At 43.8% G+C, this 27,350-nt stretch overlaps 1 protein-coding gene across 3 annotated transcripts in view; it reads left to right on the top strand.

The window, feature by feature from the left end:
- LOC129830831 (calcitonin gene-related peptide type 1 receptor-like) overlaps nt 1–26,382 on the top strand; it is a 98,262-nt gene extending 71,880 nt beyond the window's left edge. For all 3 annotated transcript variants that reach the window (XM_055893597.1, XM_055893596.1, XM_055893598.1), the window contains 6 exons: nt 252–405; nt 3,226–3,286; nt 3,439–3,505; nt 6,417–6,635; nt 8,755–8,796; nt 22,172–26,382. In XM_055893597.1, the coding sequence (XP_055749572.1) occupies nt 252–405; nt 3,226–3,286; nt 3,439–3,505; nt 6,417–6,635; nt 8,755–8,796; nt 22,172–22,396 (768 nt within the window). In that variant the 3' untranslated portion in view covers nt 22,397–26,382. The remainder of the gene's footprint in view (nt 1–251; nt 406–3,225; nt 3,287–3,438; nt 3,506–6,416; nt 6,636–8,754; nt 8,797–22,171) is intronic.
- The last annotated feature ends 968 nt before the right edge of the window (nt 26,383–27,350 follow it).

Raw genomic sequence — 27,350 nt, 5'->3', positions numbered from 1 at the left:
AGGCTGCTTAACAGTCTATTTTTTCTGGCAAATACAACTATCTGAAATGTGGAGCGAGGGATACGCTGTGGCTCGAGCAGTAAGGGGTAAACGGATAAACATCCTCCTCTCTGAAAAATCATTATACCCCACTAACGATTTTGTGTCAGGGCTGGTTGAGTGTTGGGCTTTGTGTTGTTGTTATTATTGTTTAATGTTGTTGTTATTGTCTCTGTGACTCTGTAACTCTTTGTGATCCTAATCCCCTGCAGGTTGGCTGTAAGGTGTTGCACTTCTTCCACATGTACATGCTGGGCTGTAACTACTTCTGGATGCTGTGTGAGGGGATCTACCTGCACACGCTCATTGTGGTGGCTGTGTTCGCCGAGGAGCAGCACCTACACTGGTACTACCTCCTAGGCTGGGGTGAGTCTTACTACCTGCCTTAACCACAGATCTAGGATCAGTGGTTATAGCTAGCAATAGAAGGTCAACAGTCAATTCAATAAGCCAGAGTTGAATGGTCACAAAACCAAAAAAGGTGAATCAAAATGTTTGAAATGTCCTTAAATCCGACGTCCCAAAAACAGTTAAATTCTTTCCACAAAAAGATCAATTATAATCCAATAAGAAGTGTAGGAGAGTCAATCAACAAAGGAACAAATAATAAATGATCAACCAAAGGTTATCTACATATTGACAAGATGCTGGACTGATCGCTCGTATGCTGTGTTCATAACCAATTGAGAAGGTGGTATTTACCACATACGACTGGGAATTACCTCCAACTGGTAATTACTAGTGGAAAACTTGTTTATCATCCCTGAGCTCCAACTTCTCGCAGATGCTGACCTCTGACGTCACCTACTAAGGAATTGACCTTGATTACATTTTTCTGCAGTTGAATGCAACAAAAATAATATTTTATAAAAGCAATCTAATTAATCTATTTTTTTTAACACAAATGTGTTTACATGCATGATAGTTGTACTTTTAATTTATGCTTGATGCAGCTTGTGGCCATTAGCCAATCAGCGTTTCTGAACGAGTTCAAAGCACGTGAATGCATCCAACTGGTATGTATGAATGCAGCATAACAATGGGAATAAATGTCCACAAAGAAGAAAGGCAAGCGCGAGGAGGCGGTATCAGGCTGGAACATTCTAGCTCATAGGAGGGGGCAAAAACACATGTGAACAGCAGCAACAACTCCGATATAAAATAGTTTTTCTCAAAGTTGCCTGAATGCCATGTGCGTCCATTTTATTTACAACCTAAACATTACTAAACTTATATTTAATAAAATAAGACTCACATAGTAAATTAGAAATGTCATTATTTGTTGACCAAAGTCTTTTCTGCTTCTCGCTGTATTTTCGCACAAACAGATTTTGGGGCGCATTTAGGCCTTTCACGTAGCCTCTTCCTCTCTGGATAAACTCACCACTCCTTGGTGATGATAGGAAGTTCTTATGTGAGAGTAGTCCAGTAATTCCCTTTCTCCAGGCAGATAACCCAAGGGAACAGGTTTCTACCACAGGCAGCCGGTTGCACCTTAATTGGGTTAATTGGCTTCCATGTGTTTGATACCATTCCATTTACTCCATTCCAGCTTTATTATGAACCGTCCTCCCCTCAGCAGCCTCCTGTGGTTCCTACAGCACACACTATTTAAAATTGAATTCATTGTTTCTCAAACCATGGCCATTTCTCTCTCCTCTTTCTACTATACTTCTACTATACTTAAAGTGACAGTCCTCATTTTTAACCATCAAGAGAAATGTAATTTAATGATGCAGTCGTTTAGCCAGATGTAGGCAATTCACCTTTATGATGAGCTCACTAAAACGGAATCCATAACTTTGACAGTGTACCTTGCCCATCTTTTTATGGGTCCTTTATTTTATTATCTCTGTACTCTATTCTGTTTTGTAATTATATTTAGATACCACAAAAAATGATGTCTGAGTTAACACGATATGGTAACAAGCCTGTACAGCAGCTTGTTGCATGTTACAGTGTGTTCTAAACATTAAGCTAATCACCTCTTACTTAGCCTCGGAGGCCTCTGCTCCCTTATATTATGATTCATAGACTATCTTCATATTTCATCACCCTGTACTCACTGTAGACACAAAATAACATAGTAAACAGCTCCCAACATATCGCTGAACCACACATAGATGGGCTTGTGTCACACAACAGGACGGGACAGAGTCTGTGTTGGGACACAGGATCAGAGACATCCCTGAGGTCACTGTTAACCGCGACATTCCCCGTGTGTTGAACCCGCCAAACCTTGCATCAGATTGACAGCTTTATTAGCTCTTCCTATTGGATAGCAGCTATTCATGTGCTGTCTGTTCTGATTAAAGGAGGAGTGTTATAGTATGAGCCCTGGCCATCCGATAAGTGGTACGATATAACTGTGAATGGTTGGCCATTATTAAAGATGCAGCGATATAACTTCGGGGCAGTAGCTACAGTATCTTTCACAGCCACCCAAAGGGATGGAGGGATGGATGGAGAGAGGGAGAGAGGGATAAGAGAGATGGATGGAGGACCTTGATAAATGACTTCTAAACTGACCCGCTGCTCGGATTCATCTGTTTCATCTGTCTATGGCCCCAGCTAAAATGAGAACCCCAATAAATACTGGCATGGTTTGTGTTGTTTTTAGGGAAAGGATTTAACCAGACTTGGTAAGTAGAGGAAATGGCCTCGTATGGGTTGTTCTTGCTAAGCTTGTAGCAGACAACATGATGCTATAAGCTTGTTTTGAGTTTAGAAAGAGCTTCCACTGTCTGTTCTGTCAGGTATCTTCACTATAAATTGCATGATCAATACTTATTAACAGCCTTAAAGGGATAGTTCAAAGGGATATCCACTTACCTCGGCTGTGTTTATGCTCATTTTGTATTTTGAGTGAAAGGGAAAGGGAAAGGGGGATACCTAGTCAGTTGTACAACTTAATGCCTTCAAATGAAATGTGTCTTCTGCATTTAACCCAAACCCTCTGAATCAGAGAGGTGCATGGGGCGACCTTCCCCTTTAACTTCTTCTATACAGGATACAATACAGTAGATATACAAAAAGTGACTCTTATAAATGAGGAATTACACACAAATTACTGTAGTAAAAACATTATAGCGGTTTACTTTATAATAAACACAACATCATTAGTTCATGAATTGATTAATTAAAGTTTTGCAGATGTCCTTACAGTGTTTGTCTTCTCGTTTCCAGGGTTTCCCTTAGTGCCTGCATCCATTCACGCTGTGGCGAGGAAGAAGTATTTTGATGACAAGTGAGTAATGGTCCTGTGCAGTGGTATTGTAAATAAGCTGAGCAGCTGTGTGGTGGGCTGCAGTAAACAGATCTAGAAGGAGAAGAAGAATACTTCATTGTCTGTTTGTAGAGAGGGACTTGTTTACCGGCTAATGTTTCTCCTTCCTGTAGCTGCTGGATGAGTGTTGAGACCCACCTGCTCTACGTGGTCCACGGTCCCATCATGGCAGCGCTGCTCGTAAGTCACACCCTACTCAATTGAAATGCCTAAAGTGAATACTCAAGGATACATCCTGTACAGCCTGGTCTCATAGACTAGACGTAACATAGCAAATGTAAATCCGGGACACCGAAATTAGTATGATATGTTATATTTGGTATGGATGCATAAGACAGAAAGTTCTTTAATGCGAACGTCTAGGAACTCAAAAGGTTGCACATGCGAATCTCATCACGGACATTTTTAGCATTTTAGCTAATTAGCAACTTTGCAACTATAATAAACAAAAATCTAAACGCAACAATTTCAAAGATTTTACTGAGTTACAGTTCATATATGGACATCAGTCAATTGAAATACATTCATTAGACCTTAATCTATGGATTTCACATGACTGGACAGGGGTGCAGCCATGGGTGGGCCTGGGAGGGCATAGGCCCACACACTTGGCAGCCAGGCCCACCCACTGGGGAGCCAGGCCCAGCCAATCATAATTAGTTTTTCCCCACAAAAGGGCTTCATTACCCCCTCAGCACCCCCTCAGACAATCCTACATGTGAAGAAGCTGAATGTGTAAGTCATGGGCTGGTGTGGTTACATGTGGTCTCCGGTTGTGAGGCCGGTTGGCTGTACTGACAAATTATCTAAAACAACGCAGGAGGCAGTTTATGGTAGAGAAATTAACATTCAGTTATCTGGCAACAGCGCTGGTGGAAATTCCTGCAGTCAGCATGCCAATTGCACTCTCCCTCAAGACTTGAGGCATCTGTGGCATTGTGTTGTGTATCAAAACATTTTAAAGTGGCCTTTTATTGTCCCCAGCATAAGGTGGGTTAAGATCACTTGGTTCATCAACTGTATGCAAGGTCTAACTGAAATTTGACTTCCTTTTTATCCCAACCACTCCAAACACAGTACCAGTCACAAGTTTGGACACACCTACTCATTCAAGGGTTTGTCTTCATTTTGACTATTTTCTACATTGTAGAATAATAGTGAAGACATCAAAACTATGAAATAACACATATGGAATCATGTAGTAACCAAAAAAGTGTTAAACAAATCAAAATACATTTTAGATTTTAGATTCTTCAACGTAGCCACCCTTTGCCTTGATGACAGCTTTGCATACTCTTGGCATTCTATCAACCATCTTCTTGAGGGATGCTTTTCCAACAGTTTTGAAGGAGTTCCCACATATGCTGAGCACTTGTTGGCTGCTTTTCCTTCACTCTGCAGTCCAACTCATCCCAAACCATCTCAATTGGGTTGAGGTCGAGGGATTGTGGAGGCCAGGTCCTCTGATGCAGCACTCCATCACTCTCCTTGGTCAAATAGCTCTTACACAGCCTGGAGGTGTGTTTTGGGCCATTGTCCTGTTGAAAAACAAATGATAGTCCCACTAAGCGCAAACCAGATGGGATGGCGTATTGCTGCAGAATGCTGTGGTAGCCATGCTGATTAAGTGTGCCTTGAATTCTAAATAAATCACAGACAGTGTCACCAGCAAAGCAACCCCTCTCCATCACACCTCCTTCTCCATGTTTCACGGTGGGCACCACACATGCGGAGATAATCCGTTCACCTACTCTGCGTCTCACAAAGACATGGCGGTTGGAATCAAAACTCTAAAATTTGGACTCGTCAGACCAAAGGACAGATTTCCACCGGTCTAATGTCCTTTGCTCGTGTTTCTTGGCCCAAGTCTCTTCTTATTATTGGTGTCCTTTAGTAGTGGTTTCCTTGCAGAAATTCGATAATGAAGGCCTGATTCGCGCAGTCTCCCCTGAACAGTTGATGTTGAGATGTGTCTGTTACTTGAACTTTGTGAAGCATTTATTTGGGCTGTAATCTGAGCTGCAGTTAAATATAATGTTCTTATCCTCTGCAGCATATGTAACTCTGGGTCTTCCTTTCCTGTGGCAGTCCTCATGAGAGCCAGTTTCATCATAGTGCTTGATGGTTTTTGCAACTGCACAATTCTTGGCCTTTTTTCTCATTGACTGACCTTCATGTCTTAAAGTAATAATGGACTGTCATTTCTCTTTGCTTATTTGAGCTGTTCATGCCAGAATATGGACTCTTGTCTTTTATCAAATAGGGCTATCTTCTGTATACCATCCCTACCTTGTCACAACACAACTGATTGGCTCAAACGCATTAAGAAGGAAAGAAATTCCACAAATTAACTTTTTAACAAGGCACACCTGTTAATTGAAATGCATTCCAGGTGACAACCTCATGAAGCTGGTTGAGAGAATGCCAAGCGTGTGCAAAGCTGTCATCAAGGCAAAGGGTGGCTACTTTGAAGAATTTCAAACATAAAATATATTTTGATATATTTATATTTGTTTAACACTTTTTTGGCTACTACATTATTTCATATGTGTTATTTCATAGATTTGATATCTTCACTATTATTCTACAATGTAGAAAATAGTAAAAATAAAGAAAAACTTTCAATAGTACTGTATATATACAGGTTGGAGAGCTTGGAGCAGGAGGCTGCCACTCTGGGCGCACTTGGAGCAGTTGTTGTGGCAGGTTAAGTGCCTTGCTAAATGGCACAATGGCAGGAAATGGCATCTAGGATTCTATACCAGCGACCCTCCACTTCCCGACAGATTTTTCACGTCAGACTCGGGATTCAGACTGGCAACTCTCACCTCTCCAACCGCTAGGCTACCTACCACCCATATGGTTCATGGATTTTCTGCTAGATCAAAACTCAATGGGTTGCCGTTGTTGGACCTATAATCCTATATTGTTATACTGTTGAATGTGCAACACATCAATCAAAGCAAATGGTTTCTCATGCTGGTGTTGAGATTTCCATCGTTCAGACAAAATCATTATAATCAGATTAGGTTGCAGCTCTTTCAGACACTGCAACCATTTTCAGCTGTTTATAAAATCCTTTCTTTCCCAGGTAAATCTGTTCTTCTTGCTAAACATCGTGAGGGTGCTGGTTACTAAGCTGAGGGACACCCACCGGGCAGAGTCTAACATGTACATGAAGGCAGTGAGAGCTACCCTGATCCTGGTCCCTCTCCTGGGCATCCAGTTTGTCATCTTCCCCTGGAGGCCAGAGAACCGCCTGGCGGGGGAGGTCTACGACTACATCATGCATATATTAATGCATTACCAGGTAATGACTACATCATGCATATATTACCATGTAATGACTACATCATGCATATATTACCAGGTAATGACTATATCATACATCACCATTACCTCGCTGTTTATTATAGACTCGCTGTTTATTATCTCACTGTCTATTATCTATCACCCCTACGTACATGTACAAATTACCCAGACTAACCTGTACCCCCGCACATTTACTCGGTACCTGTACCCCCTGTATATAGCCTCGATATTGTTATTTTATTGTGTTACTTTTGACAATTATTTCATTTAGTTTATTTGGTCAATCTTTTCTTAACTCTTTCTTGAAATGCACTGTTGGTTAAGGGCTTGTTAGTAGACATTTCACGGTAAGGTCTACACCTGTTGTATTCGGAGCATGTGACAAATAAATTTTGATTTGATTACCAGGCATGACTACATCATGCATATATTACCAGGTAATGACTACATGATGCATATATTAACACATTACCGGGTAATACTACTGATCGCTATGACTACATCATGCATATAAACTCAGCAAAAAAAGAAACAATCTTCACAGATCGTCATTGTAAAGGGTTTAAACACTGTTTCCCGTGCTTATTCAATGAACCATAAACAATTAATGAACATGCACCTGTGGAACACTCGTTCCAGTCAGCTTACAGACGGTAGGAAATTAAGGCCACAGTTATGAAAACTTAGGACACTAAAGAGGCCTTTCTACTGACTCTGAAAAACACAAAAAGAAAGATGCCCAGGGTCTCTGCTCATCTGCGTGAACGTGCCTTAGGCATGCTGCAAGGAGGCATGAGGACTGCAGATGTGGCCAGGACAATAAATTGCAATGTCCGTACTGTGAGACGCCTAGGACAGCGCTACAGAGAGACAGCACGGACAGCTGATCGTCCTCGCAGTGGCAGACCACGTGTAACAACACCTGCACAGGATCGGTACATCCGGACATCACACCGCAATAGGTTGAGAGGCTGGACTGAGGGATTGTAGGCCTGTTGTAAGACAGGTCTTTAGAAGACATCACCGCCAACAACATCGCCTATGGGCACAAACCCACCGTCGCTGGACCAGACAGGACTGGCAAAAAGTGCTCTTCACTGGCGAGTCGCGGTTTTGTCTCACCAGGGGTGATGGTCGGATTCGCGTTTATCGTCGAAGGAATGAGCGTTACACCGAGACCTGTACTCTGGAGCGGGATCGATTTGGAGGTGGAGGATCCGTCATGGTCTGGGGCGGTGTGTCACAGCATCATCGGACTGAACTTGTTGTCATTGCAGGCAATCTCAACGCTGTGCGTTACAGGGAAGACATCCTCCTCCTTCATGTGGTACCCTTCCTGCAGGCTCATCCTGACATGACCCTCCAGCATGACAATGCCACCAGCCATACTGCTCGTTCTGTGCGTGATTTCCTGAAAGACAGGAATGTCATTGTTCTGCCATGGCCAGCGAAGAGCCCGGATCTCAATCCCATTGAGCACGTCTGGGACCTGTTGGATCGGAGGGTGAGGGCTAGGGCCATTCCCCCCAGAAATGCCTGGGAACTTGCAGTTGCCTTGGTGGAAGAGTGGGGTAACATCTTACAGCAAGAACTGGCAAATCTGGTGCAGTCCATAAGGAGGAGATGCACTGCAGTACTTAATGCAGCTGGTGGCCACACCAGATACTGACTGTTACTTTTGATTTTGACCCCTCCTTTGTTCAGAGACACATTATTCCATTTCTGTTAGTCACATGTCTGTGGAACTTGATCAGTGTATGTCTTAGTTGTTGAATCTTGTTATGTTCATACGAATATTTACACATGTTAAGTTTGCTGAAAATAAACGCAGTTGACAGTGAGAGGATGTTTCTTTTTTTGCTGAGTTTATTACCAGGTGTGACTACATCATGCATATATTACCAGGTAATGGCTACATCATGCATATATTAACACATTACCAGGTAATGCTACTGATCGCTATGACTACATCATGCATATATTAATGCATTACCAGGTAAATTATGCAACTGATGGTATGCCAGCAGCACAGTCCTTGCCAAAGCTCTGAGCTGACAAACAGTATGTTAATATTAGCGAGAGTATCTGATGTTTTGTTTTTTTTGCTTTTCCTCCAGGGGTTACTAGTGGCAACGATATTTTGCTTTTTCAATGGCGAGGTAAGCATGACTTTTCAGTAAAACTCAAGCAAATATTTTTCTTCACTTCCCATACAGTTCGACTCTTAGATAATTTGTTTCTTGACGTACAGTTGACAGTATACTGTAACAATTTACACTTGAACCTCTGAAGAACCCTTACCCTTTGGTTAAGTACAGTTTTAATTGAACCTCTGAAGAACCCTTACCCCTTGGTTAAGTACAGTTTACACTTGAACCTCTGAAGAACCCTTACCCTTTGGTAAAGTACAGTTTTGATTGGTCATGTTGAGGGGAAGACAAGTCAGATACCATTGAAACAGCTCATCGCTGCCTGGTGGCGTTTCCAGGTCAACAGGCGGCCATCTTGTGCACCTGATAACACATTGATGAGTGGTCCGTGGTTATAGAGTGGGAGGGAGCGTCTCTGCTGCTGACTCCTGTACAGCAGCAAGGACAACAGCAGTAAGGCCATCTCAGATGAAGAGGAAAGAAGACAGACACTTGAACCTCTCTGGGGCGAATCATCCTGTCTGTCTGCCTGTCTGGCTGTCTGCCTGTCTGTTGCCAACTTAGCTCAGCCTGCAGCTGTTTGCTGTCTAGATTCACCAGTGGGCTCCCCCACCCAGTTAGTTAATGTCATACGCTGATAGAACGCATTTGATAGTTCAGGGGTTGCATACTGCTTGACCAGAGAATAGGAGAAAGAGGGACTGACTGAGCATTTTCTTCGCTTGAGAAACGAGAAAACAAAAACAATACACAGACCAAGAAAAACTGATACCTTATTTGAATACTCAGCATGAGGTGGTATCTGGCACTGACAAAAACACAGCGAATTAACACAGCGTTCATTCATTATCAGGCGCAGTGTTAAGTTATGTTTTATACATTGGAAATGATTTCTGGGCTGGGTAAACGGGTCAATCGTTAGCTCCTGCATGAGCAATCAGACCTCATCAGCGTCACTCCATCGGCTCCCGTAAACAAGTTCGACATGTCCAAAGAACAGATTCAGTTTCGGGGGGATAAAAGACACATTGACACAAAGTTATTGTTTTTCGGTAGAGGAATGTTTGTTTGCTTTGCCGCATAATAGTTTGTACTGTCTCTGAAACATTAGTTTTTGGGGCTGAGTTCATTGCCCGATTTGATTCTGTGGCCAAACTGGATAGACCTAGGCTATGTTCCAAATGACACCCTATTCCCTATATTCCCTATGGGCCCTGGTAGTGCACTACAGTATATATGTGAATAGGGTGCCATTTGAGACTCCAAACAACACAGACTGTTGAATAGCTCTTTGTCAAATTCAGCCAATGGGGAAAAAAGTTGTACTTATTTTTATGTTTTCTAGGCTGTGTCTAAAATGGCACCCTATTCCCTATATAGTGCACTACTTTGGAACAGAGTACAATTAGTTAATACAAAGGAAAGAGAAACCCTGTGCACAGCAGTGTGTCTCGGTCCAGCTGCTGGTTTTGGCAGGAACAACGAGTATTACAAAACAAGAGTAAAAACAGCATACTGAAGAAAAACATGCGATTGGTCGCCTTTTTATTGTTTTTGAATGCTAGTTGTTGATATGCTCTGCATCATTAGATCATGGGAGAGTGCAGTGTGTCCTGTCCTCATTTTCCCTCAGTAATTAGTGTGGCGTTGTTCAGGAATCAGACATTCCTTGTTCTGGGTCAGCCCATTCTTTTGAGTTAACTATTGGCTCTATTCATTCCGTATCACGGACGTTCAGCGTTACAGCGTGATTGATATTGAAAAGCAATGTTCCCTCGTTAGCTGTGATTGCATTCACTATAAACGTCAGCTCAATCGGAAATTACCTTTACATCTTTTATGGCACATTCTGTAACTCTTCAGCGATACAGATTATAATAATAATTATTATTGAATAGGGCCCTATTTCACACACTGCTTTGATTTACATTTTTAGACTGCACACTTATCATGCAGTATAACATTATCACACAAGATAACGCTCCTTAATCAGATTGGTGCTGTGCTCAAAAATGTGATACTCTCATCATGTAAAATGTACAAACAAACAGCAGATAATCTAGCCTAAATTGACACTTGTGTTCACGTGTCTCTTTTCAAAAGTGCCTAACTATTGTTTAAATGCCTCAAACTACTCAACCTGTACTAAACTCAGTGAGGAAGGAAGGTGATTCAAGTAATGACAGGAAATGGGAGCCTAGATTGTGATTGAATTCAGTTCTTGCCAAATTCATATCTACAAACTTCTATTAACATGTATCAAATCAATCCACATTTCCTCAGCTGTCACATTAAATTGAGTTAATGATCATGCATATTGATGAAAGTGTGTGGTTAGACACTAAAATGCCCAACAAATAGTGTTATTTGACATGTATCTTTTTTGACACGCAAAGACCCAAACGGCGTTCCATAGTATATTTGTTTGTTTTGTATGTGTGTTCATGTGAGTGTGTAAGAAAATTCTATTGTCACGTCAAATAGTGTTATTTGACGTGTTAAATATGAATGTTGACCAATCAGGACCTGAATATGACTGCACGTCACATAATAATTTAACGCGTTCATACATTTTTTACGTAGTTGTTACACATTGATTACACTATCAGTCGTATTCCATGTCACAACGATTCATCGACACGTTTGCTATGACGCTGTTAAAGTTGTCTCGCGCACCTAATGTGCTGGTCATAAAAAAAGATCGTTAGCTGATGGATGCCATGTTCTTCCCCAAAAACATGGCAAAACGACATCATCTGTCTCGATAGCTATAGTTAGCTATCTAACTATATAGCTAGGTGTCATCATCTAAAATAACCCTAATTTATAAAACAGTTCTTATTTGATTAATGGTGGTCGGACCCTCTATGTGAAGCTAGCCACAATAAGGATTAGCCACAATACTGGACTTTGCGCTTAGCCTTCAAAATAAAAGTAAATTATTGACAGTGATGCAAATTAATACAAATAGTAGAATTATGCCATAATTTAATAGATCATGCTAAACGAGTTTGGAATGTTGTTATATAAAATCAACAAAAGACAATAATTTGTTAATTTTACAAAAATCTGTTGAAATCACGCTGGATGTATTATACTTTAGAATTGCATTGGGGGCGTACTTATTTCACTGTACAGCCTTACCTATGGATTGTGGATCAATGATATGGGGTATCAGTCTACTCAGTGACATGCAGAGAACATTAGCGTTGTAACAGTTAGCTCTTATTGTGTATAATTTGTAATTTGTTGTACCCCCTAGCATATGTTATAAGTGTCTATTTATGTACGTACTGTATGTATACAGACTTTTGGTAATTGGTAATAAAAAAATATATATATATATAATTTCTTTTAAGTTAGCTCTTATTGCGGGTCTCTGAAACAACTGAATTGAGACACATTTATTGTCAACCTACTATGTGTATTTAACATTATTCCCGAGGAAAAACAATACTGCGTGGATGTTTTGGAGTCTGATAAGTCTGAGGAGGGCGTTGGGAAAAAATATATTGGGTATTGGGTAGATTGATACCCACATTTCATTGATCCCCAAGACTTATTGTGCCTAGCTTCACAACACAACCCGGTCCGGTCAAGCCTTACTAGTCCGATGAAGCTAGCTGGCTGTTTATAACATTAGCTTTTGGCAACACGGTTAAGTAGTTGGCTAGTTATTTATTTTCATGAACTGAAGTTCAATTTCAATAGGCGAACAACAAGTAGCTAATACTTACTCACAAGGATTCCTAAATCATTGCTAAGAATAATGAAAATAACTGCAGTTTCTACTGGTCATTGTTTTCAGGCTGGTTGTATTGGTGCTAGCTAGGTACGCAGCTACCCCAGAAGTAGCGTTCAAACAAATAATGCCTTATTACCAATGCGGTATTGTGAACAAATAAAATTGTATTGGTCACATACACATGGTTAGCAGATGTTAATGCGAGTGTGGCGAAACATCGTTCGTGGCCGGTGTGTGCTTGTTTGCAGACTTTTGTACAGCTTTGACAGTCCTACTGATAAGTACTAGTGGCGCTTGGCTTGCACGCAGTGTTGCCAACTCCTCAGTAAGGAAAGTAGCTATTGGCTGTCCTAAAAGTCGCTAGAAGTCACTAAATGACGCCATCGCCTAATTTGCATAATTGGTTACGTGCATATAATTGTGATGGACGATGTAGAAGAGAGGAATAACATCGTGGGAGAGACAAAATGTGAGTAAAAAACACCCTAAATATGTTTAGAACTACAAATGAACTTTCTTCTTCTTGTTTTTTTAATGTCACAATTCCAACCCTCCTCCTTTATCCCGGCTTGGGACCGGCAAAAGTGACCCAAAAGAGACACTGGCAGTTACTCAATTTTTATTTTTTACATTTACATCCCGCCCTGAATGTAAGCCAGGGCGGGATCAGTCAGCGGCGGGTTCCCGCATTTGCGATTAATTTGCTGTCTGTATGCGGAGGGGTGAACATCTCCTGCTCTGACTGCAGCTGGGAGGGACTGCTGCGCGAGGACTGGGCCGCGGGTGGGGACGGGGCTGCTCGTTGAGAAGAGTAAGAACGATATGTGCTTTCACGTCAGACTATCTAAAAGTCTCCAATAACATCCGAAAAAGTCGCTAGATTTGTCGCTAGTCGCTTTTTTAAAAAAATGTGTCGCTAGAGGGGTCTGAATACTCGCTAAATATACTGCAGTGTTGCCAACCAATTTTCAGGGTAAGTTGCTAGAGGCAGGTTGATTTGTTGCTAAAGTTGCTAAATGACGTTGTGATGTCATTGCGTGATAACGTAAAACTGCGTCATTACGTAGAATACACAATAACGTTACTCAAATTGACTGGCCATCTCGGCAAAAAATATGATTTGACATTTGTTCAGGTACAGACTCCCACTATTTTCTGTACAATTTTGATTGAGACATGTTGATTGATGTTGTAAGTTCTGTTCAAGATCAAACATTCATGACCAACTATATTCATTGTGTTTCGCTCGCCGAACCCATACATTACTGCTGCTGCAGTCAACCAACAAATGATTTGCAATTTGTTGAAATTGCTGCTGGCCTGCTGCTGCCTGTGCGCGAGCTGAACGCCTGCTGGTGACGTCACTCACAATGCACTTTTGCAGCCAGGCACGTGTGTTGCGACTGAGTGTGTGACAAAGAAAATCGCGTGTGTCATTTAGAATACGTGCATTTCAGCGTTTGAGTCACTTTTCGAAAGTTGCTTAAAGTTCCAAATACATTTTTAAAAATAGCTAAATTTGTTGCTAGGTGCTGTTTGAAAAAAAGTTGCCAGGGTAGTCTGAAAAGTTCCTAAATCTAGCATTAAAATTGCTAAATTGGCATCACTGCTTGCACGTGGAAATTCAGCACACACACCATTCTACAATAGAATAGTGTTATTTGACGTGCATCTTTTTTGACACGCAAAGAACCAAATGGCGTTCCATAATATAATTTTTTTTCTTCGTAATTACTGATCAATTAATTTATACACTTATAAAACCTACTATTTATCTGTTTTAATAAACGTTTTTATTTTTGTACTTATGTTCAGTCTTGTGAAAAAGTAAGTACACCCCCTGGAAAGTATTTATTTTCTTTCTTTTTTTACATATTTGGACAGATGAATATGTAATCTTCACTTCAACACTATTGACAGATAAAGGTAACCTATTGTAACGACCCGGTATTGTGTTCTGTGTTTGTGGGTGTGTTATTGTTCTCATGGCTACTAGCAGGGGTTGAATATGTCAGGACGGATGGAAAGGTTGGGGGGGTATGATGGGTAATACCGCGGGATTTGGAAATGCATAAATAGGGATTACTGTCTCATTGTTCTCTCTCTTCTGTTCGTGCCTTGATCTGTTCCTATGAGAGTGACTCTTGACCCGACAGGGTAACATTGTGTACGTTCGGCATTTAGCGGCGTGGGTTGTGGCCGGAACAATAGCCCAGTTTATGAATAAACCTGTGTTCTGACCTGCACACCTAGAGTCCGTCTCTTTTCCCTTTATGACCCAGCCGGGTCATTACATTGGTGTCAGAAGTGCTTTCGAACTACGGGATCGTGACTAGGCGAGTTAGCTGTTCAGTATAGGCCGGGTTGGCTTTAGCGTGACTCGCATCTACGGTCATGTCGCTTGGGGCGAGGCGGAAAATTAAGGAAGAGTCGGACAAAGTGTCCGTTGTGGGCTCGGGGGTACCCGGTCGGGAGGGTCAGGCGGCGACTGCCGTAGGGAAGCTGGAGAGCCACATGGCGGGAGTTAAATTGTCAGTCAGCAAGATGGCAGAACTGGCGGGTTTTCCTTCGCATCGCTCGAGAGCTGACGTCACGGCGACGGGGATATCGACGTCACCGGGTGCGGAAATGGCTGGGCCTGCTAAGGTAAACAGAGATGGCGGCGACCTATTGCCATTAGCCACGGTAGCGGCTAAACTACCAAAGTTCAATGGACAAGGTAAATGGGAAGTTTTTTTCACTCAATTCGAGTTGTTGGCTAGAGCCGGGAGGTGGTCTGACGAGACGAAAGCGTTACAGCTTGCCCTGAGCCTGGCGGAGGAGGCGTCGGAATGCCTGCTAACGCTAGCCCCGGGCGATAGGGGCGACTACGGTGCGCTAGTGGAGGCATTGGGGGGCCGTTTCGGCAGCGACGCGCAGCCCAACATGCTGCGTATTGAACTGTGTAACAAAAAGAGACTTCAGGGGGAATCATTAAAGGCGTTGGCAAGTGGTATTCTGAGCCTGACCAGGCGGGCTTATGCAACTATGCCGATTGGGGTGCAAGACGAGCTGGCACGGGACAGTTTTATTAGAGCGCTCTCTTCCACCGAACTGGGTAAGCATGTTCAGATGGCGGACCCACCATCTCTGCAGGCTGCAGTGGAGATAGCCAGGAAGAGGGAGCTGATCTGGGGTGAGGGAGTGAGAGTGGAAGTCACCAGTCAACCAGAGGTGAGAGCAGCGGTGGCTGGGGTGCCAGGGGTCACAAAGCCAGAGTGGGTTGACGAGTTGGGCGGGCTGGTCAAGACTGCTTCGCTTGTCATGGAGAGGGGCTCAAGGCAACGTCGCAGTGTCAGCTCAACTCCTATTGTCTGCTGGGGTTGTGGCCAACCTGGCCACATTCAGCGGGAGTGTGGCAGATTCCCCCGTCACCAGGGAAACGACAACGGGTTCTCGCGCAGGGGGCAGCGCGGATCCACCCCCCCGCCCCCGAACCCACTGTAAGCAAAGGAGGTACCCAGCAGCGCAGACAAGAGGGTGGGGTCCTGCTCCCCCAGGGTGTAGCTGCCGCCGTGTTTCCTAGTCCGGTAGTTGTGGTGGGACGTACCACCGTTGGGGACTTCTGCAATGTCGTCGTCAAGGTAGAGGGGGTGGAATGTTTGGCCCTGGTCGACACGGGCTCTACAGTAACCCTGGTGAGACCAGACATACTACCTGTTGGGGTGCGGGTGGAGCCGACCCATGTCCAGCTACGGACTGTCACGGGGGAGCTAGCCCCCATGTTAGGGAAGTGTCAGCTATCTGTGACTGTGGGGGGGAGAACTGTGGGGTGTCCGGTGTGGGTAGCAGCGGTGCAGGACCCCTGTATACTGGGAATGGACTTTTTGAAAAACTGTGGGGCTCAGTTGGACTTAGCGTCAGGTACTTTGAGGCTGTCGGGGGGGCCCACAGTGGGAATGTCGCCTTCGGGAGGGCCAGCAGGGGGCAGGGCTGTTCCTCCGTCTTCCTCCAAGCTTGCAGAAACTCCACCGGTCATCCCGGCTGCTCCCTTGGTCGTTGTGCCATCCCAGCAGCTGTCTCCGGCGGCGACGGCCTTCACTCCCCATCATGGTGCAAGCACAGGCAGCCCAGTAGCCCAAAACACACTGGCCCCTTCAACCCATCAGCCCGACGGGGGGAAGGAGGAAGCTATCGACGCCGTCGAGGCTGTGTGGCTGAAGAACTGTCAGGGTCTGGATGAGGGACAACAGAGACAGTTAAAGCAGCTGCTGTTGGACTTTAAAGATAGCTTCGCTTGGGGGGAAGATGAGGTAGGACAAACGCACCTAGTTCAGCACGAAATAGACACTGGGGACGCCCGACCCATTAAAATTCGGCCCCGTCGTATTCCCCTTGCCAGGAGGGAAGCAGCAGACACAGCTATTGTTGACATGTTGCGGGCTGATTTCATTGAGCCATCAGATAGCCCATGGTCCGCGCCGGTCGTCATGGTGCCTAAGAAAGGGGGTAAACTTAGGTTTTGTGTTGACTACAGGGGCCTAAATTCTGTCACCACTAAAGACTCTTATCCCCTACCGAGGATTGATGAGTCGCTAGACCACGTGAGAGGGTCCTCGTGGTTCTCCTCCCTTGATCTGCGCAGTGGCTACTGGCAGGTGCCCCTCTCGCCAGGGGCACGTGAAAAAACGGCCTTCTCCACAGATAGGGGCCATTGGCAGTTCAAGGTGCTGTGCTTCGGGCTCTGTAATGCTCCTGCCACCTTTGAGAGGCTCATGGACAGAGTGCTGGCGGGGGTTCCGAGAGACGAGTGTGTTGTGTACCTAGACGACATATTGGTGCACGGCACATCGTTTGAGGGGGCACTGGGGGCAATTAGGCGAGTGTTGGAGAGAATCTCGGGGGCGGGGCTAAAATTACATCCGGGAAAGTGCCATTTCATGCAAAGGGAGGTGGCGTTCCTGGGGCATCAGCTGGGTGGTGAGGGCATCAGCACGATGCCAGACAAAGTAGAGGCTGTGAGGGGGTGGCCAGTTCCAGGGGGAAAAAAAGAGGTTAAGAGCTTCCTGGGACTGGCATCCTACTATCGTAGGTTTGTGAAGGGGTTTGCGGGGATAGCGGCTCCTTTGAACCAGCTACTCAAGGAGGACACTGTTTTTCAGTGGACCGAAGAGCACCAGCGGGCGTTTGAGGCCCTCAAACGGGCCCTGATGGAGGCCCCTGTCCTGGCCTCACCAGACCCGAACCGTCCGTTCATCCTGGACACCGACGCAAGCAATGAGGGGTTGGGGGCTGTGCTGGCTCAGCGGGGTCCTGATGGGGAACACGTAGTAGCTTATTACAGCAGGACTTTTGATAAGGCTGAAAAACGCTACTGCGTGACAAGGAGAGAGCTTTTGGCTGTCGTGGCAGCAGTACGCCATTTCAAGTACTACCTGGGGGGCCTGCCGTTTGTGGTCCGGACGGATCACTCCGCCCTGCAGTGGCTTCTCTCCTTCAAAGAGCCAGAGGGTCAGATTGCCCGCTGGCTGGAGGAGCTACAACCCTACGACTTCCAGGTGGAGCACAGAGCCGGCCTTCGCCACAGCAATGCAGACGCCTTGTCCCGCCGCCCGTGTGCTGAGGATGGCTGTGGGTACTGCGCCAAACGGGTGGAGCGAGAGAGAGAACTGTGCAGGGAGGAGGGAGTCACCGCCACGGTGAGTCAGCTGAGTGTGACAGAGTGCCGGGAGCTTGAGGCTGTGGACGTTGGGGAGTGGAGGCGTCGCCAGGAGGAGGACGCAGAGCTGCGTCCTGTGCTGCGGTGGGTGGAAGAGAGAAGACGACCGCCGTGGGGGGAAGTAGCCCCTCTATCACCAGTCACCAAAGGACTGTGGGCTAAATTCACAGTCCTTAGAGTGGCTGAGGGAGTGCTCCAGAGGGGGTGGAAAAAGCCAGCGACTGGAGAAATTACGTGGCAGGTAGTGGTGCCCAAAAGGCTGCAGGGGAGCGTGTTACAGCAGCTTCATGGGGGAGTAGGCGCAGGGCATTTTGGGGTCTCCAAAACGTTAAAGCGCATGCGTAAAGGCTTCTATTGGGCAAGGCACAGGAGGGATGTTGAGGACTTTTGTAGGCAGTGCGACGAGTGTGCTGCTAAAAAAGGACCTCCAGGTCAGTCACACGCCCTCCTACAACAATTCCCAGTAGGGGAGCCCATGGAGAGACTGGGGGTAGACATAGTAGGGCCGTTTCCAACCACAGACAGCGGTAACAGGTGGATTCTAACCGCCATGGACTACTTCACCAAGTGGCCGGAGGCTTACGCTCTCCCAGACCAGGAGGCGGGGACAATAGCTGATGCGTTGGTGGGGGGAATAATCAGTCGGTTTGGGGTGCCACAGTCTATTCACAGCGACCAGGGAAGAAACTTCGAGTCACGGGTGTTCTCAGAGTTGTGTAGACGGTTGGGCGCGGAGAAGACGCGCACTACTCCGCTTCACCCGCAGAGCGATGGGTTGGTGGAAAGATTTAACAGAACATTAGCACAGCAGCTGGCCATCGTTACCTCAAAACACCAGAGAGATTGGGACACCCACTTACCGTTTATTCTTATGGCGTGTAGGTCGGCTGTTCAAGAATCGACTGCGTGCTCCCCAGCACTACTAATGTTAGGTCGTGAGTTGCGCACCCCAGCCGAACTAACGTTTGGCCACCCTCCTGATAATGACGACGGGGTTTTGCCTGGCCCGAACTATGTGTGTCGTCTGCAGAACCGGTTAGAAGCGGCTCACACCTTCGCAAGAGAGCAACTCGAAAACGCAGGGGTGCGCCAAAAGCGCCACTACGACTCGCGCGCTAGGGGGAGGCACTTTGGAGCGGGAGAATGTGTGTGGCTTCACAACCCCACGCGCAAGAAGGGGCGGTGCCCAAAGCTGGACAGTGCATGGGTGGGGCCGTGTCTGGTGATAGAGAGAGTGGGGGAGGTGACGTACCGGGTGGAGGTTCCCCCACGGAGCAGGAAGGTGGTGGTCCACCGGGATCGATTGGCACCCTACAGAGGGAGGAAAACGGTAGGGAATGGGAGTGAGGGCTCTGATGTGAGCCCACGGGAACAGTCTAACGAGGAGACTCTAGCACAACCTGAGCCTGGGGAGGGGGCTGCTTCTTCGGAGGGCGCTGGAAATGACATTGGGGCAGAGGAGCGTTCTGGGGGGCCACCGCTGAGAGTCACGGGGAGGCCCAAGAGACTGATGCGACCTCCGGGTCGTTTTAAGGATTTTGTTGTGTAACCCTAGGGGCTAGGGTTTAGAAAGGGGGGGGCTATGTAACGACCCGGTATTGTGTTCTGTGTTTGTGGGTGTGTTATTGTTCTCATGGCTACTAGCAGGGGTTGAATATGTCAGGACAGATGGAAAGGTTGGGGGGGTATGATGGGTAATACCGCGGGATTTGGAAATGCATAAATAGGGATTACTGTCTCATTGTTCTCTCTCTTCTGTTCGTGCCTTGATCTGTTCCTATGAGAGTGACTCTTGACCCGACAGGGTAACATTGTGTACGTTCGGCATTTAGCGGCGTGGGTTGTGGCCGGAACAATAGCCCAGTTTATGAATAAACCTGTGTTCTGACCTGCACACCTAGAGTCCGTCTCTTTTCCCTTTATGACCCAGCCGGGTCATTACACTATTTTAACAAATGACACTGAAAGATTATACTTTGCAATTATTTATTCATTAAAAAAATCTACTGAAATGCAATTCCATAGTGCAGAAAAAAGAAGTACACTCTAGCTTCAATAGCTTCTGTTGCCCCCTTTGGCTGAAATAACATAATGTAGCCGTTTCTTGTAACTGTCGATCAGTCTCTTACATCGACTGGGAGGAATTTTTGCCCACTCTTCATTACAGTACTACTTAAATTGTGTCATGTTCGAGAGCTTTCTTGCATGCACGTCCCACTTCCAGTCCCCCCACAGCATTTCGATAGGAATTGGGCTTTGACTCCATAACCCTCCATTTCTTCTTTTTCAGCCATTCTGTTGTAGCTTTGCTTTTGGATCTTTGTCCTGTTGCAAGATCCATGTTCAGTTCAGCTTTTTGGCAGATGGCCTCATATGCTTCTCAAGAATTATCTGGTACATTATAGAATTCATAGTTGACTCAATGATGGCAAGTTGGCCAGGCCCTGAGGCAGCCCCAAACCATAATGCCACCACCTCCATGCTTTACGGTTGGTATGAGGTTTTTCTGTTCAAAGGCAGTGTTTCGTTTTCGCCAAACATGGCGTCTGGCATTGCGGCCAAACAACTCTACCTTTGACTCATCTGTCCAGAGCATATTGTGCCAGTAGTCTTGGTCTTTACCCAGGTGTTGTCTGGCAAACGTCAGTTGTGTCTTGATATTATTTTTTGAGAGCAGAGGCTTCCTCCTTCCTGACCTCCCATGTAGGCCACGCTTGTGCAGTCTCTTTCTGACAGTTGACTCAAGCACTTCGACATTGATTGGGACAAGAGAGGTCTGTAGATCCCTTGATGTTACCCTGGGTTTTTTAGAGACTTCTATAAGTGTTTTTCGGGTCAACTCTTGGACTGAATTTGGTGGGACGACCTGTCCTAGGTATATTGCCTGTGGTCTGGAATTTTCTCCCATTTGTAGATGAGCCGTCGGACAGTGTAATGATGTACTTAGAATTGCTTGGAAATGGATTTGTAACCCCTCCCAGACTCACAAGCATCAATAATATTTCTTCTGAGGGCCTCGGGTAGGTCATTTGATCTTGGCATGACGTATTACCACACACCCATATGGTTAAGACCAAACCAGACCAAGTTTCTAATCTTTATGGAAGGCTGGACCCTCCTTAATTTCTGTCTAATTATTTTGTAATCATTTGCACCTGTTTTGGTGCACCTGATTCTAATTTTAGCCATTTAATGTGATGGTAAAGGTAGGGGTGTACTAACTTTTTCTGCATAAGGAAAATGCATTTTTGTTTATTTAATTCCATAACATTTTCCCAAACATTTTTGGGGGTGATTTGTTATACTGGGTTACCTTTGTCAATGAATGTGGTGGGAATTGAGCTCATATCCATGTGTTCAAAAATGTTAAAAACATGTATAAATAATACTTTCCAGTGGATGTACTTACTTTTTCACATGACTGTATATTTATTTATTTATTTTACCGTTATTTTACCAGGTAAGTTGACTGAGAACACGTTCTCATTTGCAGCAACGACCTGGGGAATAGTTACAGGGGAGAGGAGGGGGATGAATGAGCCAATTGTAAACTATATAGATTTGTGGTTTTCAAATCAGCCCTTGGGTTTCCAACCACACCTGCACACTTTATTTAATTTGTTTATATCTGTATTGTTGTCTATCACTTGTTTTCTTTGGTGAAAAAAAGGCTGTGTGATGACAGTGAGGTACAAACAGGCTATGTGTATTTGTTTTATGCACCTGTCCCTGCCTAATGAGTCTGTAAAACCCTGATGAAGGCAACAGCTGAAATGCATTGATTTAATTCATAAAGAAGCTTTTATGAAATGTACTTCCATTGTCCTCCAAGAGTAGCTAAATATGGTTGTACCCTCTCTCTATGTGTGTGTTTATGCGTTTGCATGTTTACTCACCCATTAGAGAATACAGTTTATAATCTGAATGTCCCTTTTTCTCAGGTCCAGGCGGCTCTGAAGCGACAATGGATTCAGTACAAGGCCCAGTGGGGTCAGAGACGGAGGGACCACTGCTCCATGCGCTCTACCTCCTACACAGCCACATCCATCACTGAGGTGCCCGCCTTCATGTACCACCACGACTGCAACAGCGAACACTTAAACGGCAGACACACCTCTGAGGACTCTGAGCTGGTGGCTCTTAAGACAGGGGAGACGTACGCCTGACAAGCGGGAGGCAGTCTGAGTGTCGGAGGAGAGTAGAATTAATAGAGGAACCAAGATGGAGACGTTTCTCTAATATCCCGCCGCAGTTCCACATTTCATAGATAGAACTGGTGGGTTCAGCCCCAGACTGTGAAGGAGAAGACAGTGTGTGTCTGGACAGTGATATCTCTCCCATGAATTGGCCAATGATGGCTGATGCTTCATTTACATGACATTGCTGCTGCTATGGCTGCTTATTAAAAACACTAAGATATACAGTACATGAAACGGGAGCCGCGTTTGAAATGTGGCGCGTCCTAAAGCTGCTATCTGTGGGACTTAACACATCATGGGAATGTTAAGGTTGTTGATGATGATGATGATAATTAGAATGACTATGATGATTATTATAATGATGATGAAGATGATGATGCTAATGGTGATGATGAAACTGTATTGTTGCTTTGCCTATACCAAAGGGTGTGTGGGGTGGGCTGCCCGTATGAGAGGCATGCTCTGTGTGAACTGAATCCAACACTGAAGAGATCCCCTGAAGGTCACATACTGTCGGACAGCACAGTGCATGTGTGTTTGTCCATGGCGACACGAGGTCAATGGTTTAAAAGGCTCCCTGTGCCTAAGTTCTGGAATCCTGTAAATAATGGTTTCCCACTTTCACTTTAAAAGTGTCAAAGTGTGTTTTAGAGGATTTAATTTTTTATGACTAAATGTTTTTTTTCCTTGCCAACGACTTGCTCTTTAAACACTTTCTGTCTGTTTCGTGAAGCTAGCGAGCTCCTCCAGACTGCTTACAGCTGCTGACTGTGCTAGCGGTGTGTTTGTCACACCGCTCATTCTCTTGAGAATATTTTCAGTGAAATAGTCTGTATTTTGTTTGACGTGTCCATTTGCCAAAAGGTCTAATGTGAAGCTTCTAGGACTCCACAATAAGCGTTATTTGATGTTTTGTGCTTAAATGAAAGCCATTCCAATATGGTGAAATGATTTTCTCTATGTCATATCAGTTATGAGTAGAGAGGGAGGAGAGAAGAAAAAACAGTATGGTTACCTGCAAAAATAATCATAAAAACAATAACAATATACCCTTTTTAAAAGAAAAGTCTTGACAATCTAGGCCTATGGAAGATGTTTCCATGTAAAACCCTCGTTTCCCCAGGCAATTATCTATATTGAAAACATAATTACCTTGAAATAGCATCCTTCTAGTGTACAGAATCTGTCAAATGTGAAGAAAATCATTCTGATTGAGGGCTATTTGAAAGATTCTGTTGTCATTTTTCTTGTGTGAATAATACAGTGTATTTTCATTCACTGTTTATTTTCATACACCTATATTATGCCCATAGATTATTATGCCCTTAGATCCTAAATGAAAGTCTTTGAGGCATTTCAATCAGGGGTCAATTTAATCAGTAGCGCAGAATATCTGAATTGAGTAGTGTGGAATCCCTTGCTCTTAGCCAATCTGCTAGCCCAGGCTAATTTCTAGGAGTGGGATTTTGCTTTTATGTCACAAAGGCTGTCCTAGGGAGTCAGGAATGGAAACAGAATCTCAAGAGATATCTTAAGTGGGGTTATAACTATTATTTACCTTTTGTTTCTCAGAAATCCTCATCTCCACCTACTCTCAAATGTATTCCTTTGTAGGTTGCGCAACCATAAGATTCCTAAATTAGACACATGGAAAACCAATCTAAACCATTGAAATACTGTTTTGTATTGAGTAAAGATGTGTGTGCGAGCGTGTGTGTGTGCGAGCGTGTGTGTGTGTGTGTTCATGTTTATCAGTGTGTAAATGGAGCTAGTGATGCATGAGCCTTGGGGCCTTCTGATGTTTAAATTATTCCCATCTTCACATTAATGGTGTTTAAAGATAGACATCTGCTATGATTTATCTCCAGGGGACTTTCAGAAACTAAGAACAGCTCTGATCTGGATATAGTGGACACTTAGGAAAAAAGAGTTCCATAAGGGTTCTTCTGCTGTCCCCATAGAACCCTTTTTGGTTCCATGTAGAGACCTTTTGGGTTCCATGTAGAACCCTCAGTGGAAAGGTATAACCCAAAACGTTTTTTTCAACAGGTTCTCTTATGGGGACAGCCAAAGAACCCTTTTAGGTTCTAGATAGCACCTTTATTTCTAAGAGTAGAGCACTATGCTAGATATATACCAAGACTTTAGTAGGGTACCGAGGACAGCCGAGGGGAGTCATTTATAACACCTTTTTTATCTATATTTAATCCTAAATTGTGCATACAACGAAATCCACAGCAACAATATGATTTATACATCTCAAACAATTTATACATGAGGCCTCAGGTGCCCAGACCCATAGCAGACGAGTCTGGATTTGAATGCCTAAGACACATCTTTCTTTGGGGACAATCAAGCTTATCTTACCTTAGACCCTGTCACACTTATTGTGCCAATCTAATTTATTTTACAGCTTCAATTCCTATTAGGCCAAGATCAAATAAATCTTTACACTTATGCCAATGTTTATACTGAATCCAATGTCTTTGCTGTTGTTGGGCCATCATGGAAGAGACAGAGACAATCAGTTTGAAATGGGAGAAGGCCATTAGATGAGGTCTCAATAGGCTCTATTCAATTTGGATTGAGGAAGTTCGGCGTTACAGAGCGATTGAAATGTAAAGGAAATGTTTCCTCAATCGGAAATTACCTTTACATTTCTAGTGCGCATTCTGTAAGGCTTCAGCGATCCCGATTAAATGGAGCCCTAAGAGCTCATTCTGTAAGGCTTCAGCGATACAGATTAAATAGAGCCCTAAGAGCTCATTCTGTAAGGCTTCAGCGATACAGATTAAATAGAGCCCTAAGAGCTCATTCTGTAAGGCTTCAGCGATCCAGATTAAATAGAGCCCTAAGAGCTCATTCTGTCTGATATCAGAGAAGGTGTTAACTACTGTGCATTCTTATAGATGATTTAGAAAGGTTTTGATCCATCCATATTTTAAGTTTGATTTGTTCTGGATATGAACACAATGTTAAGGTTATTTGTTCTGGATATGAACACAATGTTAAGTTTGATTTGTTCTGGATATGAACACAATGTTAAGGTTGATTTGTTCTGGATATGAACACAATGTTAAGTTTGATTTGTTCTGGATATGAACACAATGTTAAGGTTGATTTGTTCTGGATATGAACACAATGTTAAGGTTGATTTGTTCTGGATATGAACACAATGTTAAGTTTGATTTGTTCTGGATATGAACACAATGTTAAGGTTGATTTGTTCTGGATATGAACACAATGTTAAGTTTGATTTGTTCTGGATATGAACACAATGTTAAGGTTGATTTGTTCTGGATATGAACACAATGTTAAGGTTGATTTGTTCTGGATATGAACACAATGTTAAGTTTGATTTGTTCTGGATATGAACACAATGTTAAGTTTGATTTGTTCTGGATATGAACACAATGTTAAGGTTGATTTGTTCTGGATATGAACACAATGTTAAGTTTGATTTGTTCTGGATATGAACACAATGTTAAGTTTGATTTGTTCTGGATATGAACACAATGTTAAAGTTGATTTGTTCTGGATATGAACACAATGTTAAGGTTGATTTGTTCTGGATATGAACACAATGTTAAGTTTGATTTGTTCTGGATATGAACACAATGTTAAGTTTGATTTGTTCTGGATACGAACACAATGTTAAGGTTGTTTTTTTCTTCATTTGGAGGGAGATGAATATTTCTGTATATTTAGTATGTTCATGGCTATGTTGTCCAGTGCCCATGTCAACATGACCGCAAAGTTTGTGTGTGTAATAGATGTGAAATGTTTTGACCACTGTTTTTGGATCTTTTGTTTTGCTTGTGTTTGCCTCTCAACCTCTAAGCTCTTTGTGTGGAGTTACTTCAAACAAGAGAAAAACTGTGTTTTTTTAATTCACAAATCGACCAGCTTTTTGTTTGAAAGCTATTGCAATCAGAAATATATTGGAAAAGATTCTCTGTTATTTCTTTCTTTCCCGCACGATAACAGGTAACCTCTAGTACTTCAGAACAGCCTTGGTGTGTGTGTGTGTGTGTGTGTGTGTGTGTGTGTGTGTGTGTTTTTTCGAGAAGGAGCAGAAAAATATGGTTTTAAAAGTTCCAAAATACCTCATCACCGATGTACCTCTCAGCAGACAACAACCAATTCTCCCTGTATTATTTGTCTATAAAAATGTCCCCACTAAATTATTTAGGTGTACTTTGATATGTAGTGTCCTTAATGGAAAATACACATTTCAAGCTTCAGAAGATTTGCGTGGTAAGTATGTGAGGGAAATTATGTAGTGTAGTGTTTGACTTAATTTATATTCCTGCTCTCTCATTCATCAACCGTCGTACAGTAATGCTTTTGACACCCATTATACAACACAAAGTCTCAAATGGCATTTTATTCCCGACATAGTGCACTACTTTTGACGAGGGCCAAAGGAGCTCTGGTCAAAGTAGTGCACTATGGAAGGAATAGGGGGCCATTTGAGACGCAGGCAAAGTCTGGGCCCATCAGAGCTCAGTTGTCCTCTGAAAAGGACAGTTATTCTCATCAGTAGACTCTGGTAAAGGCTGTTATCATCCTAAAAAGGGAAAGCTTTTGCTTTTCTAAGAGCCTGCTGCAACTATAGGGTATCTATAACATGAAGTACAATTTCAAGGCCTGTTGGTTCCTAATCACAGCTAAAAAGGAAAAAGCATTCCGCCCCCATATTCATAGTATTGTGTGTTTGTAAACCCATAATAAGTCAGTGGCAATGAAGTTGGATTTGTAAAGCCATTTCAATAATATTATTCTAATTGCTGTTTTACAATACTTACAGGAAAACCCCAACCCATAAATAGGAATCATTAAATGATAGTGTTCAACTTGAAACTGGTGGTGAATTCACCATGCCTGTTAAGTTTCATGAAAATAATCTGAATCTTAGCAT

The sequence above is a fragment of the Salvelinus fontinalis genome, chromosome 32 (genome assembly GCF_029448725.1).
Source record: "Salvelinus fontinalis isolate EN_2023a chromosome 32, ASM2944872v1, whole genome shotgun sequence".
NCBI lineage: Eukaryota > Metazoa > Chordata > Actinopteri > Salmoniformes > Salmonidae > Salvelinus > Salvelinus fontinalis.
The sequence above is the reverse complement of the archived record's forward strand: the minus strand, read 5'-3'. Positions and strand labels throughout refer to the sequence as shown.